We start from the raw sequence: 22,460 nt of genomic DNA on the forward strand, positions 1-22,460 counted from the left end.
TATTTTTATTTTCCCTCCTTTGAAGCTGAAAGATATCCTTGGAACTGTAGTTTAATCCCCTGAGTCCTTATGTCTAGTGCTTCCCAGTCTTATAGGGTTTTTTGCGGGGGGGGGGGGGATGAGTGAGTGAGAGAGAGAGAATCTTAGGGATCCAGACTTCTATACAAAAGAAAAAGCCAAGTCCTGGTCCCACTCTATTCTAACTGGGTCAGACCACACCTGCAGACCTGGGTCCAGTTCTGGACCCCACAATTTAAGATTTGTGCAGAGAAGGGTGACCAAGATTATCAGGCATCTGCAAACCAAGCCTTATGAGGAATAGTTGAAGAAGCTGGTGTGTTTAGTCTGGAAAAGAGGAGGCTGAGAGGAGAAATGAGAGCCATCTTCAAATCTTTTCAGGGAAATCTGTCCCATGGAAGAGGCAGCGAGTTTGTTTGCTCCTGCTGGAGGGTAGGACTCGAACCCATGGCTTCAAATTGCCAGAAAGGAGATTCCAGCTAACTTTCTGACAGTAAGAGCTGCCCACAGTGCCATCCGCGTCCCTCCTAGTATATATTACTCATTTATTTTAAAAAAATTATATGCTGCTATTCATAAAAAAGGGACGCAGGTGGCACTGTGGGTTAAACCACAGAGCCTAGGACTTGTCAGTCAGAAGGTCGGCGGTTCGAATCCCCACGATGGGGTGAGCTCCCGGTGCTTGGTTCCTGCTCCTGCCAACCTAGCAGTTCAAAAGCACGCCAAAGTGCAAGTAGATAAATAGGTACTGCTCCGCTGGGAAGGTAAACGGCGTTTCCGTGCGCTGCTCTGGTTCGCCAGAAGCGGCTTAGTCATGCTGGCCACATGACCCAGAAGCTGTACGCTGGCTCCCTCAGCCAATAAAGCGAGATGAGCGCCGCAACCTCAGAGTTGGCCATGACTGGACCTAATGGTCAGGGGTCCCTTTACCTTTACCTATTCATAAAAAATTAGAGCAGTGTACAACAATTACATGTAAAATCACACAATAAAAACTATATAAAATGTTAAAATCAGAGACCAACAAGAAGTTTCCCCAGCCACTCTGGGCGGCTTACAGCATATATAAAAATACAACAAAACATCAAACATTAAAAAACAGAATATCCTGTACAGGCAACAAACAAACCAATATATCAATAGAAACCAATAATAACAACAACAACAATAAGCAGTTTATTATACCCAACTTAAAATAACTGCCAACCCCAACAAAACATTTAATCAACCCCAACCTGTCAAAAACAAAACGGAAGAACCCAAATTAGAACCATTTAAAGTATTGCAAAACATTTTAGCCATTTGCCTCAACCCAAGAGGCAATGTACCAGCCTCTTTGAGCTGCTCAAGGTGAGTCTGGAAAGATGTGTTCCTAATTGGGCTACATATAAAGACCTCTTGGAAGAAGAAGATTACAAACAAAGTGAAAAAATACGAGGAAATAAAACATCACCTGATGGGTTGGCTACAATATTATCAATCAGTAGAGGTATTTAGGATAGATAACAAAAAAGGTTTTGCAGTGGAAGAATCAAAAATAGATAACGATCTAATACCAAACAAGAAAAGAATAATTTCCAGTATGTATAGACTCCTTTTGGAATGGGAGGTGAAAGATGAGGAGGTAAAAGAGATAATGATTAAGTGGGCGAAAGATATTGGTAGGAACATCCAATTATCAGCATGGGAAAGATTGTGGAACAAAACATGGAAATACATGGCCTGTTGTACACTAAAGGAAAATCTTTTGAAGATGTTCTACAGGTGGTATATAACTCCCAGCTGGAGGTGTGGTGGGATTGCAAAAAAAAGAAAGAAAGGGATTTTTGGGATATTATATAAGAGGAGCTGAAGAATTTGTTTTGTTTTAATAATTTTTCATTAAACTTCCAATTTATAACAAATCAAATCATAATCCAATTCAAAATAATAACAAATTAAATAAAAATTTAAAAAACCAAATTACAATCTGAATTATTAAATTTCAAACGGACTTCCCATATTCTAGACCTCTGAAGAACTGTGAAGAATATGTTTAAGCAAACCTATATATATATATATATATATATATATATATATATATATATATACCAGAAGCTTTCTTGTTGAGTATTTTGGACTTGGATATACCAAACGAAAAAAAGAGAATATTCTTATATGCCACAACGGCAGGTAGAATATTAATAGCTAGGCATTGGAAAAGTGAAAAAATACCAACAAAAAAGGAATGGCAGGATAAGCTATTTGAATATCTTGAGTTGGCAACAATGACAGATGCGATTAGGAGACAACCTAACCAAAAATTCCAAAAGGAATGGGGAATATATAGAGATTATGTAAAAAACCAGTGTCCCCAAGTAAAAACTTGGATTTGCTTTGATTAACTTTTGCAAACCACAGTATGAATTATTAGTATAGTATGTGGAAAACAGTAGAAATGATGAAAGGATAATAGGAGCAGTTAAACAAATAGATAAAATAGACCCGTTTAGAGGAAGATGGAAGTCTATTTGAGAAGGAATGAAGATTAAAGAATATGGTGACATAAGTCAATATGCAAGACTGATGGATTTATGGTTGCATGTATGTATTTGGTATGTTTTTTCTTATTTTCTTTTCTCTCTTTTTGCTTTTTTATTTCTATATCTTCTTTTGTTTGTAGTCATTATTTTGGTGATTTTATTGTGTATGTTTGTAGTAAGTAATAAAATTAATAAAAAGCAATTTTTAAAAAATGTGTTCCTAATCACCTGCATAAACCTGGCGGTACAGAAAACATTTCAGCATGGAAGCAGAGGGCAGCAGCTGCTGAATCTCTCTTGGCACAATATTCCACAATACCGGAATGTGATTTGTTTTGAGGTACAAAGCTTCTCCGTCTTAGGATGGGCAAACATCACAGAATTTCTTTTCCTGGCCCTTTTTCTGCCCGCCTCCTTTCCTTTCCAGCAACACAAGTGAAGAGGGGGAAAGCCTTTTCCCTTTCCTTCTAGACCACCTTCTGGACTGAGCCAGAGGTAAATGTGGGGGAAGAAGAGGGCAGCCCAAGACCTCTGGGCACCTGAGGCAGACCCCAAAATGCCACCCTCTCCCTGCCTGGGAAGATGGGCTGAGGGAAGATCTGCATCAGGAACAAGCGGGAAGGAAAGACTTGTCAGGATCTTCCCCAGTGGATCCTGGCCCCTGAGGCAGCGCCCTCCCCTTGCCTCCTGCCCCTCACTGAAGTCTTATCTTTGTCCAGGGGGCGAACTTCTCCACAAAGCCGCCTCGCTGTCCTCCATCCAGGCAAGGCGGAGGCCTGACCCAGCCGGGCCAAAGCCCTCAGGGAGGTGTTGATGCAACCTTTATCTGTTGATGCTGCCGTGCAAACAACATTGCTTCTTGTACTATAACATAAAAATAGTCCGTGCTTTTTTCCTGGTGGAATGCACTGGAACCCAGTTCTGGGATGGTTTTTTGGTCAATCTACTCACCTTCTCTATCTCCCCAAGCTGTCACACTGCAGGATTTGAAGTCCAGCAGATCTGAAGGGCCACAGGTGCTGCATCCCTGATCTACACCAGCAGACCTTCCACCTGGTTGCAGCCGTGGCACCATGGGAGTCACCTGTTGGACTGGGGAGAGAACTCTGAACAAGAGACCTACCTTTGCTGTCAGTGCTGTTGAGAAAGAGCAGAACCAAGAGCCAAGGAGGTTGGCTTAAGGAAGAGGCAATGCTGTGCACTTATCTTGGAGCAAGTCTGTGGGACTGCTGAATGGGTTTGCATAGGATTGGGCTGCACAGCAGCACTCCTGTGCAGACTTACTTGGGAGTAAGCCCCACTGAATTCTTATTCTTAATGGGTTTAATATTAAATCCAGTGATCGCCTTTCAAGGCAATGTACAAACATCATCTGAAATCAAACCACACAAACTATACCATCAAATCAACAATGGCAATAATGTTTAAACTATCACTAGTGATAGAACAGTGACCTCACACTCAAAAGCTACTTAAAACTGAGTAGCACTTCTAAGTAAACACACAAAGGCAAGCCCCCTGCCTTTCCACACTATTTAGAGGGACAAACAGCACCCACTATTTGCTGGGACAAACAGTAGCAAACTTTCCAGCTGTTGGTAGTTGTGTGTGTTTAAACACACGTGGATCACCACTATGGGGACTGAATAAAGCAGGCTTTCAGTTGGGCCAAGCAAAGAGACTGTTGCGTTCAAACACCCCCCCCCCCTCCCCGGGACAGAAGATGTGTGCTTGGATCACAGTCTTGTTCTGATGCAACTCCAGATGTTCTAATGCAGCTGGCTGTGACTATTTCCTACAGAACATACTATGTGCAGATGCATTTGCAGCATCCCTGGCTGCAAGGAGTGGGGTGTGTGTGATGTGCTGGGGGGGGGGAGGTTATCTGGGGACACAGAGCTGCAGCTGCACTTCCTGCCACTCCACTAAATCATTCCAAGAAACAAACCTGGATCTTGTGAGTGTCCAGCTGGCAAATCTGGACAGGCCAGATGCTGGAAGACACCCAAAATGGCTGATAGGAGGACGCTGTGTCAACATTTTTTTAGTGTTGGTGGGAGACTTGCAGATAATCTCATCAACCCAGAGCTAGAGAGAGACACCTGACCCCCCTCTAGGTTGATTGTCCAGTTGCTCCTTTCTCCCAATGATCAACTGAAATACTGTATACTCCTGTCACCTCAGCCCATGAGATCCAGTCCTGCCCTCTGGGACAGTAGAGAACATGTCTTTGCCTTGAACTCTGTGGTGGTGTAGTGTGGGAGTGACCACAGGGCGGCTGCCCCAGGCGCAAAATTGTTGGGGGCGCAAAGTTTCAATGCTTGGTGCTGTCTCAATACAGCTTTGCACTTCTGTCACAGGGATCCATTGAAAATGGTATCTCCATGTGAACCAAGAAGTGACCTCTCCTGACAATGGAACAAGTCTTCTTATCTCTGCACCTGTGGATCTCTTGGATGATGCTCTTAGTTGAATGTGCATACACACTCCATCCGTTTCCCTCCCTCCACGTGGCCCTGGGCACTGGCAACCCACACTATGTCACTGGTTCTGTGTGGCCATCCTGCAGAGAGTTGAAGAGCACCATTGCATCCCCAACGCCAGGCCTTTGATCCTTTTCTCATGGGACTTTCTCACCTTATCCCTGTCTATCTTTGCTGTTCTCAGCTTCCTTGTATGCTGTACTTCTTAATATGTAGCACCCAGAAGTGCCGTACTGATTTCATCTGCGTTTTAATTAATTTTAAGTGTATTCATTCCTTTGTGGGATTTTTTTTTTGGGGGGGGTGTCTTTAAGCTGTTTTTATTTACATTTTAATTTTATGCACTGTTGTAGAGAGTTGCTTAAGTGGTTTATAAATCTGTCTCTATAAATATACCGCCCCGCCCCCGCTATGTAATCCGGATTTGCCCTTGCGGAGGAAGATCCAGTATTCCAAAAACCTAAAAGTCGTTGTCCCCAACCGTCTCTGCCCGCCTAAGCAAAGCAGCCCCCTTCTGCGAAGCGCCTCTGCGGCCGGAGGATGCCTTCGCCGGCCGCGTGGCTCGCTCGCTGCTGGGAGCGCGCAGCCCGGGCGCGTCCTCCGGAAAGGAGCGAGGCGCGCCGCCGCCCCGCCGGCCTGGCGTTGGTGTCGGAGGGCCGCCTTCGGGGGCGGCTGCTTCCTGCCGGGAAGGCGGCGCTTGGTGCTCCGGGCGAGGCGATGGCGGCGGCGGGGCCGCGCCGGGGTGCGTGGCTGGCGCTGGCGGCTCTGCTGGCGTGGAGCGGCGGGCGGGCGCGCGGCTACTTCCCGGAGGAGCGCTGGGTGCCCGAGTCTCCGGCGCGGCCGCCGCGCGTCCTGCTGGCCCTGCTGGCGCGCAACGCGGCGCACTCGCTGCCCGCCGCGCTCGGCTGCCTGGAGAGGCTGCGCCATCCCAAGGACCGCCTGGCGCTTTGGTGAGTGAGCGAGCGAGCGAGCGAGCGAGGGGCCGGCCTTGCCGGGCGGCCCAGTCCCAGGAGCCGCTTCCCAGCGCGCAGCTCCCGCGCAGCGCCGCCGCCGCCGAAAGCCCAGCGCGCTCGCCGCGCAACTTGCTCGGATGATGGCTGTGCGGCTGCCACGCGCATGTTTCGCCCGGAATCCTAGCAGTGTAGAGGGGGGAGCGCACCGAGGGTCATCTAGTCCAACCCTCTGCCATGCAGGAAACTCAGCTCAAGCAAGCAGGGCCAATGGCCATCCCGAACTTGTGGCGCGGCGCGTCCACGCTCCACACCCCACTTTTTTTTAGTTCCCAGTAAATATGGGTAGAGCTGCGTTGAGTCCTTAATCGGGGAAGAAAACAGCCGCCTCCAGCCACCACCCAGTATGTCTCTGTGCATGCATGCATTTGGCGGCTTTGGCCCATGTAGTCCGGCATCCAGTGGAAGCAGAACTCGGCAGTTCCCCGCTTGTGACTCTCAGAAAGTGGCTTGAGGCTGCAGAACTTCGCCTTCCCGTCTACTCCATGAAAGATTAGAAAGCAACCTTGGGAATGAGCACATGAAAATTACTAGTCTTCAAAAAACAGAGCAAAAACGGTTTGCGCACAGAGTAGCCAGCTGGAGGAAGGGGAGACGAAATGTCAGTACAGGACAGTTTTCAAATGTTTGCCTGCCTGTTTGCCAAGATTACTGTACATGAGTGGCTTGGGCTGAAGTTGTTTTGCAGCCAATTCCATCCGCAGGCTGGAATTCAAAAGTGAATTTTCATTTTATTTTCAATATTTATCAAAATACTGTATTTCTTTGGATTTAATAAGCAGCTTTTAAAAAATGTGAATTATATCAGCTGTAGTGGCTGATAATTGGTGGTCCTAAATAAAATCCCTCTTCTGAAACTGACAGTCACCTTGGCACCAAAATGCCCCCCCAACAGATACTATATCACAGTAAGGAAGGGCAGGGTTAATTTCCCCCTTCCTTGCCTGCTTTGATACTGTTTAAAACACACCCAGCAAGTAGATACGTTTAATATCATATATTAATTTTGTGTGGTTTTTGAGGCTGTGCCTAGTTTTTGGTTGCTGTTCAGTGGACCCATAATCGTCGTTCACTGTGAAATTGCTTTGCAAGCCTTTGGGCACCAACATTGCTCTCCATAATGGCTGGCAGCCTAAGTCAGAATCCGTTTCAAAAAGATGTAATGTGGTACTTCAGAACATGTGCAAAGTGCCCCTCCCCCCAAAGGCAGCAACATTTCATTACTGGAACATCTTGCAGCTATGGAAAGTGTGGTAAAAGAAAATACTGGCCGCCCTCTGTCTCCCCCTCTCCTGTTCTGGCAGCTGGCCAGGAGGATCTGAGTGGCTTGACAGGCCCAAGAGGCCCTGATCTGATGGGGCGGCGGCTCATCCTAATGAAGAATGGAGGCAGAGTAATAGGTGGCAATTTGTCAGGTTTAGGGAGATGCAAGGATCGTGACACACATAAGAATAAGAAACATACTCATTGTAAGTAGCAAGGTTTGGGAGGAGGTTAGTTACAGTCAACAAATTAATCTGCAGGAAACATGATCCTCAACATACACGGCCTGAAGAACTGTGAGATCGGCTCACACAGATCTCCACGCTGACTGGGGCTGACAGGAGTTTCTAAAGTATCAGATGCTGTGGGCTTAGGATGTCTCATCCTGGCTCGGAATGAGGAGTGCTGTCTGATTTTTAAAAAATATGGCGGGGTAATCATAGCTGGGGCACTCGCGGGTGGTGGGTGGGAGCTGGAGCTGGGTAGGACATCCTTCGTTCTCTTGCTCCCCCCCCCCCCCATGGAGCCAAGTGCAGTTATTGGGCCGCAGGATTCCCATTGCTGCTTTGGGCCTTCAGGACAGGGCTGTCCAAAGAGGCAGCAGATTTGCTGACCCACAGATAAAATCCACGTGGGGGAATGGATGCAGGGGGAAGGGAGAGGACCAGGCTCCACGGCATGAGAGTGGCACAGTGGGAGGCAGTGTCTTCTGGAGAAGGCGTGGGAACTCTAGAGCCATTTCTGGAAACTTGCCCTTGTGTGGGCCTTTTCTTCTCTGAAGGGAATTGCTTTCCTAAGCCAGGAAGGGCTCTTGATGGTGCTGCACATCCCTGCATGCTGTGACTCGAGCATCTGCTTTTGACGTTGCAGCACCAGTTCTCTGAGATCCTCCTCCCCTGAGAGAAGCAGACCCCAACTTTGTTGTGTTTTTACATTTGTCAAAAGTGTTTCTCCCAAACTTTCCCAAGTTAGTCAGCTCTGTTCCTGCAGCTTGAGTTTTTCTTTCACTGTTTTATGTTTTGTTTCTTGTACTTCACTTTCTATGCTTGTTTTTTCTTTAGCTGAACTGTAATTTTGTACATTTTTTTTATCATCAAGTGGGGTTGGTTTTTCTTGGAGACTGTAAGCTGTGCTCTGGAAGAAATTCTTCAAAGTGTGGGGTATACATTTTCAAATGAAGTTTGTGCCCAGTTAGAAACCTGTGCAGATGCTAAAATACTGGTGTCCTACATTTTGGGTAACCTTGGCTGTTTGCAAGCCTGGAAGTGTGAGGTGGGGAGGAATGAAGCTTCCAAATCCATTGCCTTGTGTGTCTTTTAGGGTGGCAACTGATCACAACGTGGACAACACGACAGCTGTGCTTCGGGAATGGCTGATGAATGTACAGAACATGTATCACTCGGTGGAGTGGCGGCCCATGGAGCAACCCAGGTGAGCAAACCAGCATTGTGGGGAAGGGAGGAGAGAAAAGGGGCTTCAGTATTTGTGGGGAGAGGTGAAGAGAAGGGAAAAGAAAACAGAAACTTGATTTGAAGAGGGATCCAATTCCCAAGGAGAGAGTGAGAACACAGAGACTGCTCTGTGGCTGAGTTCCGCAAACTTGTTTTTTTTGCCTTATGTTTTGCAGACATAGCCTTGTTGATGGGCAGCTTGTAGAAAAGGGTGGGGGGATTGCATAAGTGAGTCAACTTGGGTAGCCCCACCCCGTTCCCCTGGACGGCTCAGTGCAGCAAGGCAGGGCATGCACCTCGGACACTGCACCACAGGCACATCAAAACTGCACATTGTGGCCACGGATGAATGGCCCAAACGAGGCTTCTGGTGAATGATACCCTGTGGCCAGGCTGTGTTTACTCTGCATTTAAAAATAAAATGAATTCAAATTCTGTGCAAGGAAAAGCAGCTTCTGCTTCTAGTATAAACTATGCAAATTGAACAGAGTTGTGTAGTTTTCTCTTGTTTTACACAATTCTGCAATTTGAACTAAATCTATTTTACTAGTTGGGAGGAAAGGCAAGATTCTTTGCAGTGCCAAGACACTGGAAACCTTTACACTGTAATCCATTCTACGTCTACTCAGAAATAAGTCCTACCAGATTCCATGGCACTTGCTCACAGGTAAGTGTGTAAAGGACCTTAGCAGCCTCTTCTGCTTTCAGCACCTACTCTCCCTGTTTTTCAAGCTTATCTGTGTCATAAGGATAAGAGCCAACTGATGAAGGTCACAAAATTCCTTGGTGTAGCAAAATGCTTCCACTAGTGCAATGGCACTCCCCCCATCTGTTCTGGGGGGCTCTCCCAAGCCTCCAGAGCAGATTTGGAGAGGGCATGGGGATGCATGGGAGAGGGAGACGTTCTGTAGAAAACCTTGTGCTAGCTGAAGCACTTTGTTGGGTAGCTCCCATCCCTTGGCATTTAGCGTATCTAGATTCCTCTGTTGGGGCAGGTAGGGTGGGGAAGAAGGTGATTTCTTTATGTGACCTCACCCTGAGCCTCGCTGTCCCTGGCAGGTCCTATCTGGATGAGGAAGGCCCCAAGCACTGGTCCAATTCCCGTTATGAACATGTCATGAAGCTTCGCCAGGCAGCGCTGCAGTCTGCCCGGGACATGTGGGCTGATTACATCCTGGTAAGGAGAGGCTTGGGGGGGGCAAGGGGGGAGCTGCATTTCTAAGATCTGATGACTGACTTCCAGGGACCTTGATTTAGGGCATCACTGTATGCTGTGTGGCAGCCCAGCAGTCGGCACATCCAGGCACATCCATGCACATTTCAGCGCATGCTAGTGCCCTGCTCAGCCGCACAGCTGAGAGAGATAATCTGGAGACCAGTGTGGGCTGTGCAGTTTTAATTCCCATGGCTGGGAAACAAGCCTGACTTTTCTAGGGATACTTCAGTAAACAACTGTGTCATTTAATAGTAGTGTTTGGGCTGGGAATGCCTCCTTTCAAACGAGCCCCAATTTTTGCTTCTGTCAGATTGTGCAGCTGTTCCTTTCCCTGTGGTTCATTCCCTGCGTTAATTGTAGGTGGGAAGGATGTTTTTTGGATTTTGGACTTCAGGTAATAAAACACCTTTGCCGTGATAATCCCTCTTCACCCCACCCCAGGCAAAGCAGAAATCTGAGGATGATAATTCTGACTTTGCTTTATAGGGTTGTTGTAGGGATTACAGAGAATGATGTGAAGCTCTTTGTGAATAATTTGCCTAAGCGCTGAGGATTGTTTTTTTACATCCCCCACCTCCCAAGGAAATTTGGGAGAAGTGAGCCGACTTGTTTCCAAGCTTTCAATACATTCTGAACCAGGGCCTCCCCTTTGACCTGGGAAGTAGCTTTGGCCAAGCCAAGGGCCCCTGCCTACAACTGACGTTGCACAGAGAAGGGAAGGATGTGTGTGCCACCAAGAGCCCTAGGGCAGAGGTTGCTAAGATGATGCCTGTGGGTGCAAAGGTGCCCTCACGGCATTTCCCCTGTTTCTACCAAGCCTCTGAGCCCCCCACCCGTGGTCTTCCTCCTGAGTCATGAAGTGATGAGGTCACCCGTCTCTCCTCAGAAAAGTACATAGAACTGAAAGCGGAAGTTGGTGGAGCAACACTTTACCTCATTTCCTCTTTCAGCCCTGAGGGCCTCCCAAACCTCTGGATAATTCTGCTGCATCTGACTTTTAACCTTGGGAAAGTGAAGCATGTATGTTTGCACTTTTCTCTCTTCCTTTCCCTGGGGGAAGGGAGAGAGGTGAGGTGCGGGGGGTGGGGGAACAGTTGCTGTGACCACTGGCCGAAAAGCTTGGTGGTCTCTCCATTAGAGATCTCATGTCACAGCCCTTGGACTCTCCATAGGGAAAGGCAGCCTTTCTGTCCCCGCCCCAGCCCTGCAGTGGGGAAAGACCTCTTCTCAAAACCAAATGTGGTATTTGGTCAGAACCCTCAATTTCTTGTAATAAGATTTTGGTTGAGGACAAAAGTAACAGAAGAAGAGAGCTCACGGCTGGCCCTTCATTTCTGGGGTGAGACTGGCTTTGCCACGGCAGTGCCTTGTCCATTGATCTTATCCAGCTCTTTTCTTCTGCCACTTTGCTGTTCTGCAAATACTGCCAAATCTGGCATTAAAGGGAAACTATCCAATGCAGATCACAGCAGGTGATGCCCTGCCTTGCCTCACCTGATTCTTCTAGTACAGAGTGGAATATCTCTGGGAGCGATGATGCCACTTCCCTGTCTCCAATGCCCCTTCGTCTCCCCTGACCTCCTCAGCCTCGCCTCGCTGGGAGCGCAGCCGACATTCCTATGTGGGCTGCTCTTTCCCTTGGTGCTTTTCAGTCCTGGGCAAGCACAACTGGGGTGGGATTTTGGGATGGAGTGGTAGAAGTCCAGCTGTTCTCACTGGGAGCCAGCCCCCTTGGCTTGTCATGCCTTGTACTTCTGTTCTGGAGTACAAGGTGCTGGCCTGCAGCCCAGAATTGCTGGCAGGGAGTGATTTGTGTGTCTCTGTGCTTCTCGCTAGGGCTGGAGGGAGCTGCCCTGCTCATAAAAAGCAGAGGCACCTGTTTGTTTGTAGAGACGTCATCAGGTTTCTTTTAATCCTAGCAGTACCTTGGCTCTTAGGAGATAAGCCCACAATGGACCTCAGTTCCTGCACAATTCCTCAAAGGATTTCTTATGGAAGGAGTTTCCTCGCATGCTTAATCTGGCTTTTCTTGTAGCTGTCCTCCAAGCCAAGCATACCTCCTTCTGTTTCACAGATGAAAAAAGGGACATACTCTGCCATTTGTTTTTACAGCAATCTGAGTGGTGTCCTCCTTGTGTTACATGTGCAGAAAAGGGCCTCCTCCACTTTCTGTATTTTAATGGCCTCACAATATACTGTCCTATGCTGTTTTATAAGCTAAGATGATGCTGGTGCTTTTAGTTAAAAGGAAAAGCAAACGGGTGCCTCGCACTGCAGACCAAAATAAATATTGCCAGCTGGAAAATGGCAGGCTGTGCATTCCACGGAGCCTTAGTGTCTGTGTGCTCACACATTCACATCTCTGCCTCCTGCATAGGAATGACTAGTAGCTTGAATGTTCTAGCTTCTTGTGCTACAATGGTGGTTATCCCCAAAGCTGCCCTTGCAAGCAAAATACGGACAAGAATTTACCAGGAACAGGTACCAGAATATCAAAGCCTTGGTCCCTACTAAATAGTGACCATGAGAAGGTACATATAATGCCCCTTGGAAAAGCAGCTGCCATCCGAGTTTGGGGCCCCCTTCCTTCTGAGAAGGTATAGGGGGCAATAAGAAAGGTGGGGGGCAACATGTCTTTCCTTTGCCAAGCAGATGGCTGACTCCTCACCATCCTTATTTTTCCCTTTCACTGACATCTCAGCTGTTGCCTCTCATTTTCATACCTGTCCTGCCTTTCTGAAAAGTTATTTTTCTGGCAATTGGATCTCAAGGCTGCATCTGCTGGACCAAAATCTCCTGGGTCCAGATTTGGCCCAGCAGCTGCCAGTTTAAAAATGTTGGCGTATAATAAGCATAGGTTAGAAGTTGAGGTCCTAAGACAGGGGCACAGTAATTTGTTGACTAAGGTTTCTTGCTCACCAGCAACCTTGGACCTTGGGGATTCACAGCATTTAAACTGGAACAGCTGCTGTAGAACTGACTTTTCTCTTCTTTTTCTTGCTGCATAATTCTGCAGTTTGTGGATGCAGACAATCTCCTGACGAACCCTGACACTCTGGGCCTTTTGATAGCTGAGAACAAGACTGTGGTGGCTCCGATGCTGGACTCACGGGCAGCCTATTCAAACTTTTGGTGTGGGATGACCTCTCAGGTAGGTGGATCCCAGCCTCTGGTTTAACTCTGTTCTTGCCATGTGTACTTGAGACCACAGCCAAAGACTATGATTGAGGCAGTAGGCATGAAGGACTTGGTATATCCATGGCTAAGCACATTGTCAGCTGACATGACCTCAACGATCTTCTGTCCTTCAACAAATTCAACACAGAGAAATATCTACCAGGCATATTCTCTGCAACTTCGTTGCCTCCTAGCCAATACAGTCCTCACTTTTTCAGAATCTCTCTTTGTGTGTGGATCAAGGATGATGAGCATCTGCACTCATTCATTGAAAAAATGTTTATTTAAGAAAAGGATATGTTCTTCAAATTAAGAATCAAGCACCTAGAGCCATAAAAAGATAATGAGGTATTTAAACACAGGTTAAAATTAAATCCATGCTTGCACATTTCCTTGAAATATTCTCTGCTATAGATATGCAAGATAATGAGGTTATGCATTTTGTTGCAACAGCTATGACATGAACCAAGAAAGCAAGTTCTGACTTTACCCTATTGGAAAAGTGTAAACATCAATTGATTTCAAAACATTGCGTGTCTATGGTGTGTTTTTGGAAACAGTGGCTTCTTTTTACAGTACATGGTAAAAGAGGACCAATATCTTCTGAATTAATTTTGCTATCTTTTTTCTTTAGATCTAATGCAATGTGTTTTCTCTAAAATAATGAGTTAGTTTAGTTATTGAGGCAAGTCTTTTAAAACTGTGCAGCTAGAGCTCTTAAGTGCTGTCATCATGTATGAGACTGTTTTTTTATGCTCCTGCATAAGGGTAAAGGGACCCCTGACCGTTAAGTCCAGTTGCAGACAACTCTGGGCTTGTGGTGCTTATCTTGCTCTATAGGCCGAGGGAGCCAGCGTTTGTCCGCAGAGAGCTTCTGGGTCATGTGGCCAGCATGACTAAGCCGCTTCTGGCGAACCAGAGCAGCACACGGAAACGCCGTTTCTCCTGCCTTACTGTTCATATAATTCAGCACAAAGACTCCTTTTGCACATGATGCTGAAGTGTTGCAAGTTTTCCTAGGCTGGGCTCTATTCCTGCTTCTCTTTGCAGGAAATCTCATGTGGAATTTCCCTTCTGCTTCTCCTAGGGCTATTACAAGCGCACGCCTGCTTACATCCCCATCAGGAAGCGAGACCGCCAGGGCTGCTTTGCTGTTCCCATGGTGCACTCCACCTTTCTTATCAACCTGCAGAAAGAGGCCACTCGGAGCCTTGTCTTCTACCCACCCCATCCGGATTACACCTGGGCATTCGATGACATCATCGTCTTTGCCTTTGCCTGCAGGCAGGCAGGTGAGTCAAAGCCCTGTCTTCGCTCACAGAGAAGGATGCCGTCTTGGTTTGTGTGTGTTGGCCTCGCAGAGGCATCTGTTTGTGAGGATCAACAAGATTAATTGAGATGGTTTTTCTTTGTTGAGCTGCCTTGCAGACAATTCTTCAGCATCGCTGCATACTTTCCCTTATTTTGCCTTGGAAAATAGGGATGCAGGAAGCTGCCTTATGCCTAGTCATACTGTGATTTCAGCATTGCAGGAGGTTGGAGCAGATGGTCCTTGTGGTCCCTCCCAACATTGCGTCTCTATGATTCTATGAAACTATTCGCCAGTATAATTCAGCATTATCAACAGTGACTGGCTACAGCTCTCCGAGGTTTCAGGCAAAAGTCCTTCGTAGCCCTGTCTGGAAACACCCAGGATTGGACCTCAGGGTTTTTGCTTGCAAGACACGTCCTCCACCATTGAGCCACAGTATTTCTTCAGCCCCCAACTCGTTGCCTGCTAGAAACTCTCCATTCTCATCACATACAACTGCTGCTCTTTGAAGTCAGGAGAACAAGATTGGATAGCCCCATGTTGCTCCCTGCCGTTAGGAAATAGCACCCTGTGGAAATTATTACTCCAGAGGTGGGGAACATCTGGCCAGGGGGTCAGTCTTACCTTCCCTGGGGATGCAGTTTGGCCCATGAGGCCATTTCCCCCCCAACCACAACCTCTGATCAATCAGCTGGCATCACTCATGGCAAGGGACAAGAGTGTGGAGTTCAAGGGATGTCTCTCCCAGGCAGCTGCTGTTTCCAAAAGGCCCATTGCCTGCACGTGGGACTCAAAACAGGAGGAGTGGAGATTGAGCTGGACTTCCCTTCATCCCGGACTGTTGGCTGTCATGATGGAATGGATGGGAATTGTACTCCCACAACATCTGGAGGACCACAGGTTCCCCATCTCCGCTTTAAATATTGCTGCACCTGGGATAGTGTTGCCATGGAATGGGCAACCAGGTGGCAGCATGGGCAAGGGGAAGCAGATCTATTTTGCTACCTGCCTGCTTGCTTGGGGCCAGTTCAGTTCAGCTGAGGCAAGTGCCTTCTAAACAGAAACACAAATCCATGAATCCAAGGAGGCATTCCTGGGATTTCCAGGCACAACCAGTTCTACTTTGATCTTTGCTCCTCACCATAACTAGGGCTATATGTTTTCCATGCTAGCAACAACAAAAAACAAAAAATAGATGTGGATTTCTGCAAGCTATATAAATGGTGCATCTTGAGGGGGAAAAAATCATAAATTGGTCTTATTTTGCATACTTTGTTCTTCTGTGTTTTAATATTTTGAATTTTTTGCTCTGGGTTTGTTGGTCATGGGTGCTGAAGCTGTGCCCCAACCACAGAAAATTTCGTTCAGGCACCTCTTTTGCTATTGACTAGAAGCTTTGAAAAAGAAGAAAAGCTTCCCGAGAGTCCTGGGAAGCTGACTTCAGCACCCCTTCCTACATTTTGAGCTTTTGTAGAATTGCATGTAGCCCAAATAGTGCAGATTCCTTGGGCTGGTTCTCCACCTAGTTTTAAATCTTTAAACAGGGTACTGGAGCATTTTGTGGGCTGCCAAGTGTACCATCAGAATTTATTTTAATCACCAATTAGCCCAACTTCATGCATATGGAGGTGAAATGTAACAATGGCCATGACTCCTTGACTTGGAAAGGATACAGAGAGGGGTCTGTTGCTGCTGCTGCCCAATGACATCTTGATTTTGTGTGCTTCCTTTTGTGGTTCCTCCCTGCTTTGTTTAGAAGTTCAGATGTACGTGTGCAACAAAGAGGTGTATGGCTTCCTTCCCGTGCCTCTGCGATCCCACAGCACCCTCCGCGACGAGGTGGAGAGTTTCATGCATGTGCAGTTGGAGGTGATGGGTGAGTTCTATGTGACTCTTGGCCAAAAGTTAGCAAGGCCTTTGCAAGTTGTTGTTTTAAACTAAAGAGGAGATTTTTATAAACAGACACCAGATTTTACCTTGTGTAAGGGTTAGGAGGAGGGTTAGAAAACTACCCTGGGGGTGGGGGCTGTGCATATCATTGAATACATCGTGATAAGAGTTTCAACAAGGCGCTGTGTTTCCTGCTTTGTTTGCTCTCTCCCTCCTCCCTCCTAAGCAGATCTAGGGTTACCATATTTCAAAAAGGACACCCCAAAAGTTTTGAGCTTTTTTTTTTTTTAGGAAACCACTGGAATTGTTGAGCTTAGGAACTCTATCGGCTTCAGTGGAGTCTTTCCAGTGATTCAGTGGCAAAGTATACTAAGAACATAAATAAAGCACTGGAAGCTCTTCTTTCTTCCTCACACTCACCCCCACCTGTGGAAAAAAAGAGGGGGAAGAGTTTTCGTTTTTATTTTCTGGGGGTGTTTATATTGTTGGTTCCCCCTAAATAGCTTTCCTCCATATTAAAAAGGAAGGGTTTTTTTGTTTTTAAGGAGACTATCTTTTTGCTTGTTTGCCCTCCCTCCCTGGCTTTGATAAAAAGAGAGAGAGATTGGTGGGATGAGGGCTTTTGGGGGGGCCTTCTTGGGGGGTGGAGGGGAGAAGATTTAGCTGGCTGCCTTATGCTGAAATGGGAGGTTGCGTACTATGTGAGCATGATGCTAAGGGTGTTTGTTGGTAAGCAGTTTGTGTCTACTCACAAACAAGTCCTACTGAATTCAATGAGGCTTACTCCCAGGAAAGGAAAAGTAAGTTTAGTTGAATTCAGCGGAGCTTATGCACACAAATATTCCACTTAGACCTCTGAGTGGGAAAGCAGATGCAACTTGACTAGTAAATCACAAACTACTCTTTAAATTGGTTGAAAATATATTAGATATATTATATGGAAGTTTATTTCATATTTTCATGTACTACTTCCTTGCATTTTAAGGCCCTCCAACGCTGCAGGGAACCTCAAGGCCCTCGGCGGCTGCAGGGGAAGTGAGGTGCACCCTCCACTGTTCCGGGGGCCCACAGCAAGGCCCTCTGCCGCCGCAGATATATTGAGATATTGTGATATTTAGCTGGTGATATATTGTGATGTTGAAAACCAGATATCACCCAGCCCTACTTAGGGGAGAGCGAGGATGGCTTACTTTTGGCAGAGCTTTTGACATCTTCACTGGTGGTTTGCTATAGGAAGGGCTCTGCATGCTTCTGGGCTATTAAGTAATCAGTTAATCAATTAATTTTGGCACCTGGGCAATCCCTGGTTGTGGGCTGATAAAGGCAAAGTTATGTGACCCAGATGCATGTATGCACTTTGAGCAAAATGGCATGCTTTTTCCTGTTTTGCAATTCTGCCTTGGACAACCACAGAGAGACTGAACAGGACCCTCAGCTCCTAAGCCATGTGGCTATTTGGTTTGGTCATCTGATCTGTTGTGCACATTTCTAAGAGTAGAGGAAAGTTTATGTAGATGCATAATGAAACCTGGGGTCATCCAGTTGTGGGGAGTACAAAACCAATTTGCAGTTTAAGAGCCTGGCATCCTCTTCCTCCTTAGGCCTGGTAGCTAAGTGAATTCTCTGGGTTCAGAGACAGAGACTGCTGGGGGAAGTGGGCACAGGGGCTTTCCAGAGGTGTCTGTCTGGCGATTGCTGGATGCAGGTCGCTGGGAGTCCTGGACTTGATGGGCTTCAGTGCATTACGCAAGAGCTCTCTTCTGACGCAGAATCACCTCAAAAAGGATGTTGTAGAGTTAGAAAAGATTCAGAAAAGAGCTGCCAACGTGATCCAGGGGATGGAGCGACGCCCCGAGGAAGAAAGGTTGCAGCATTGGGGATGTTTTAGAGCAGGGGTCCTCAAACTATGGTCCGAGGGCCAGATCCGGCCCACCAGGGTTCTGAACTCAGCCTGCCTGGCAGGGGCAAACAAAGGGGGGCGGGGGGAGGCGGCCTACAGCGAGTGGCAAAGCGTTCTGACTGAACGCAACGAAAGCATTTGGCTACAACTCCGTGCTCGGCCTAATCATACTCTCTGGCTGCATTGCATGCTGGGATTCGTAGTTCCCTGCTAAGGCAGAGGGGTGTCTCTCTCTCTCCCTCCCTCCTCCTGCATTTCAAGCGTTCCGCGGAACTTTGCTCCTGACCCCTCCGCCTTCCTAGAGTTGCCCACTCCCTGCTAAGGCAGAGGCGCCAGCCGGGCAATGGTACCACGGACCCTCTGTCTCTGGACTCTCCGTTTCGCAGGCACAGCCACGCCGCTTAGTCCTCAGAGCCCCCTTGTGGAGAGGCGGGGGGCCGCATGGTGCCTGGGTCGCAATGGCAGCTTGAGAGCACTCTCCTCCCCGCAGGGCAGGATTCCATGGGCTGGAGGCGGAGGCCCCAGGCGGAGGCCCCAGGCGAATGGGCAGCCTCTCCCAACAAGCAGCCAGCTCTTGCAACAGGAGGAGGAGGAGGAGGAGGAGAAAGAGGCCTTATACCGAGCCAGAACATTGCTCAGTATTGCCTACCCTGGCTGGCAGCAGCACTCTGGGGCTTCATGCAGGAGGCTCTCCCAACGCCATCTGGGGATGCCAGGGGTTGAATTTGGGACTGCCACTGAGGTTTTATTTATTTATTTATTTATTGACTTTATATACTGCCCTATACTCAGAGGTCTCAGGGCGGTTCACAGAACAAAATCTAAAACCACAATTATATACATAAGCAAAATAAAAACAACCCAATAACATCTCCCCCCCCCCCCAAAAAAAGAACCACATTTAAAAAGGGCATAGGATGTCAATCAAATCAACCCAAAGCCTGGCTAAAATGAAACGTTTTTGCCTGGCGCCTAAAGGTGTATAATGAAGGCACCATTTTTTTCAAACTATAGTCCAGCCCCCAACAGTGTCTGAGGGACAGTGAACTGGCCCCCTGTTTAAAAAGTTTGAGGATGCCTGTTTTAGAGAAAAGGTGAGTCTCCTATCGTGGAGAGAGAAAAGTTGAAGCTGAATGTTGGAAAGTTTAGGGCAACTAAAATAAAGTCCTTCTTCCCACAACACACTGTCAAACTTGCTACTCCCAGAGACAGCCATATCACCGACTTGGATGGCTTTGAAAGAGGATTAGGCCCATTCATGGAGGGGGGTGGGAGAGGGCTGTTGATGGCTCCTAGCCAGGATGGCCATTCTGGAGGCAGCAAGGCTTCCAAATAGCAGTTGAGCTCATGTTCTGCTTCCTGGTTTCCCTCAATGGGCATCTGGTTGGCTGCTGTGAGACCAGGATGCTGGACTAGACCTGATCCAGCCGGCTCTCTGTACTTCCTTATGCTGCCTTGGGCAAAGCTTTGCTTCTCAGCCTCTGTTCCCTGGCCGTCAAAGGGGGAATGTATTTGGCCTACCTCCCAGGGGTCGCTGTGAAGACAGCATATAAATGTACAAAAGCAACTTAAGGTTAAGCTATAGCTGGGAGTAAGCCTCACTAAATCATCAATCTATTAATAATAATAATAATAATAATAATAATAATAATAATAATAATAATTTAATTAATTAAAGTTATATTCTGCCCTTCATCTGAGCATCACAGGGCAGTTTACAGTATAAAAACAGAAAAATAAAAGTGTAACAGACAAAACAACCCCAGCCCAGACACAAAGTTTGAAAGGCCACAAATTGTTTAATCTGCCTAAAACCTGGTTATAGATGAACAGTTTACTTGTTGCCTAAAGATATGCAACGAATGTGCCAGGCAAACCTCCCCGGGGCAGCCTTCCTCAAATGGGGAGCCACTGCAGAAAAGACTCTGTTCTCTCGCAGAGGAGCACATGAAGAAGGGCCTCCAATGATAATCAACATGGCTTCCTTTTGCATAGGACCGTGCTGCAAAAAGTGCCACTGAAATTGCAGGACATTGGACCAGAGCCTTTCTGCCCTGGCTCATGCTTTCTGCTTCTCCAGTTCAAGGCAGCCTGACCAGCCCCGCATGGCCTGTGTGAAGCCTCTCAAAGGAGCCTCTGCCATCAATGGTGCTTGTGTGTAGCAGTCGCCCTGCCTTTGGGTTCTGGAGGAGTGTGCTGAACTCCGTCCCTTGGGGATGATTCACAGTTGCTCTTTGTACAGGGCTGCAGCTACACAAAGGTCCTTTCACTAAATTTGACTGCCCTTAAAGGCAAAATGGTCACCTCTTTGAGAAGGTGACTGAGGTGGAAGGTAGGAGAGTTCCGTGTGTAACCCTCTTTTCATTAATAACTGCTTGTTTTTCGCTAACCGAAAGGGGCATTCTCTGTGCTGACCTTCCCTTGGGAGATTTCTTCGAAGGCAAAACTTCTGTAAGTAGCAGATGGCTTGTGGGCCCCAAGAGCCCATTCAAGGGTGCTGCTTTTGAGGTGGACTGTACCGCCTCAGAATGTACATGGCTTGGCTGCCACGCCAAAAACCTTTCTGCATGTGGGAAGGTACTGTGTCAGGGAGAAAACGTTTAGTTTCTCAACATTTGCCTTTACCAGTGGAGTGGGATTTGTTTCAGGCATGTTTCTGCTGCTATGGACAACTGGTTTCGGTTCTTTAAAGTTGCATCCTCTTTGTGTTGAAACATGGGGGTTGATTTTTGTTTTTTTGTTTGGCAAAACACAGCACTGGTCATTTCATGGGCAAAATAGCAGTGCCTGGTGTCTGAATATAGAAGCCTTCTAAAAACAAGACTTTGGAGGGTAAAGAGACATTCCTGCCCCCCAACTCCCACCCAGCTGCTCCTTCAGATCTTTTCCTTTGGCAGGGCAGGATCTCGTCTTCTGTGCTTCCATGGAATGCAAATGTGCAAAAGCACATTCACGTAAGAAGAAGAAGAAGACCTTGCCTTTGCTGCCAGGCACACTTTCATCCTTCTGGAATGTATCTGTGAGGAGTGGGACAGTCAAGTCTGTTGAAAATAGTGGTTGAAAAAGGTTGTGTGGAGGAAGTTTTTTCTTTTTTTTTTAAGGCAGAACTTGGAGTTAGAGGAAGATATGTCATTGAAGCTTCTAGCCCACACTGAGAGCCAGCCTTGTGCCCAAACCCCCTCACCCACCCTCCAGGAAACGGCCAAGGGCACATTTCAACTTAGCCTTGAATCTGACTAGAAGATATTTGGGGTAATCTTGAGCCCAAGCTACAGTGATAAAATATTGGCCAGGGGATGAGAAAAGAAAACCATGAAACCTTAGAAATGTAAGGAAATAAATTTAAAAGGTCTTTAGTCTCCCCCCACCCCCATATGCTTGTCATTTGCAGCCAGAGGGCAAGGGGCAGGGACTTTCTGAAATGTCCTTGCCTGGTTTCCTGGAGATCTATTTACAAAGTTAGTGTAAACTCAGAGGGAGTGAACTGTCTTACTAGGGCTCTTGAGAAGTCAAAATTGCATTTTGCTAAGGCTAGACTGGCCCTCCAGATGTTGCTGAACTACAATTCCCCTCAGCCCCTACCAGCACTGCCAGGGGTCAGGGATGAAGGGGGTTCTAGCCCAGCCACATCTGGAGGGCCACAAGATCCCCATCCTTGGGCTAAGAAGAAAATCCATTTTAAAAATCCACCTAGACACCTCTTAGTGGTTCTCAGAGGGTGTGGCAGAGAGGAAGGCAAGTGTGGCAGGAAGATTCAAGGACAAACAAAGAAAGAGTTAAACATTTCAGTATAGTATATTATTAAAATATTTTTTATATCTATCCGTGCCTCTCTTCAAGAGTATAGCTGTTTTTCTACAGTTCTCCGCAACATATTGTTGTGAACAGGGATTGTCAGCTCTGACAAATATGAAAGATCAGAAAAGAGAAAGGCTTCTTTGTGAGGAGATAAGATTTTGTTTGTATCAATAAGATCCAATATAAATAAGTTTACCGGGCAAAAGCAAGTTCACACCTCTCTTTGAGTTTGTATACATACTTATATTTTGGGAATGATTTGTGTACTTATGTGGCTGCATTGTTTTATGCTTTCTAGATTCTGCCTGATCATATTATAAAGTAGTTGTGTTGTATGTTATAATCAAGCACTTTTTGTTTTCCAATGTATTTCTTACCAATAAAAAAATCAGTGTGGTGTGAGCAATTTCCCCCCTGAAA

At 46.9% G+C, this 22,460-nt stretch overlaps 1 protein-coding gene and 1 long non-coding RNA gene across 3 annotated transcripts in view; both read left to right on the plus strand.

Moving 5' to 3' along the window:
• Positions 1-5,548: 5,548 nt before the first annotated feature.
• The window catches only part of COLGALT1 (collagen beta(1-O)galactosyltransferase 1), a 28,258-nt gene continuing 11,346 nt past the window's right edge, over positions 5,549-22,460 (plus strand). For both annotated transcript variants that reach the window (XR_014508266.1, XM_083428250.1), the window contains exons 1-6: positions 5,549-5,973; positions 8,617-8,727; positions 9,807-9,924; positions 12,980-13,114; positions 14,228-14,432; positions 16,209-16,328. Coding sequence is in view for 1 of the 2 variants with exons in the window: in XM_083428250.1 (XP_083284376.1) it covers positions 5,564-5,973; positions 8,617-8,727; positions 9,807-9,924; positions 12,980-13,114; positions 14,228-14,432; positions 16,209-16,328 (1,099 nt within the window). In the remaining variant the exon portion in view is untranslated. The remainder of the gene's footprint in view (positions 5,974-8,616; positions 8,728-9,806; positions 9,925-12,979; positions 13,115-14,227; positions 14,433-16,208; positions 16,329-22,460) is intronic.
• Positions 19,917-22,442, plus strand: LOC310671956. Its single transcript, XR_014508315.1, has 2 exons — positions 19,917-20,433; positions 20,736-22,442. It is a non-coding gene; the product is annotated as an uncharacterized lncRNA (long non-coding RNA).

This window comes from Podarcis tiliguerta (assembly GCF_965153285.1).
Source record: "Podarcis tiliguerta genome assembly, chromosome: 2".
NCBI lineage: Eukaryota > Metazoa > Chordata > Lepidosauria > Squamata > Lacertidae > Podarcis > Podarcis tiliguerta.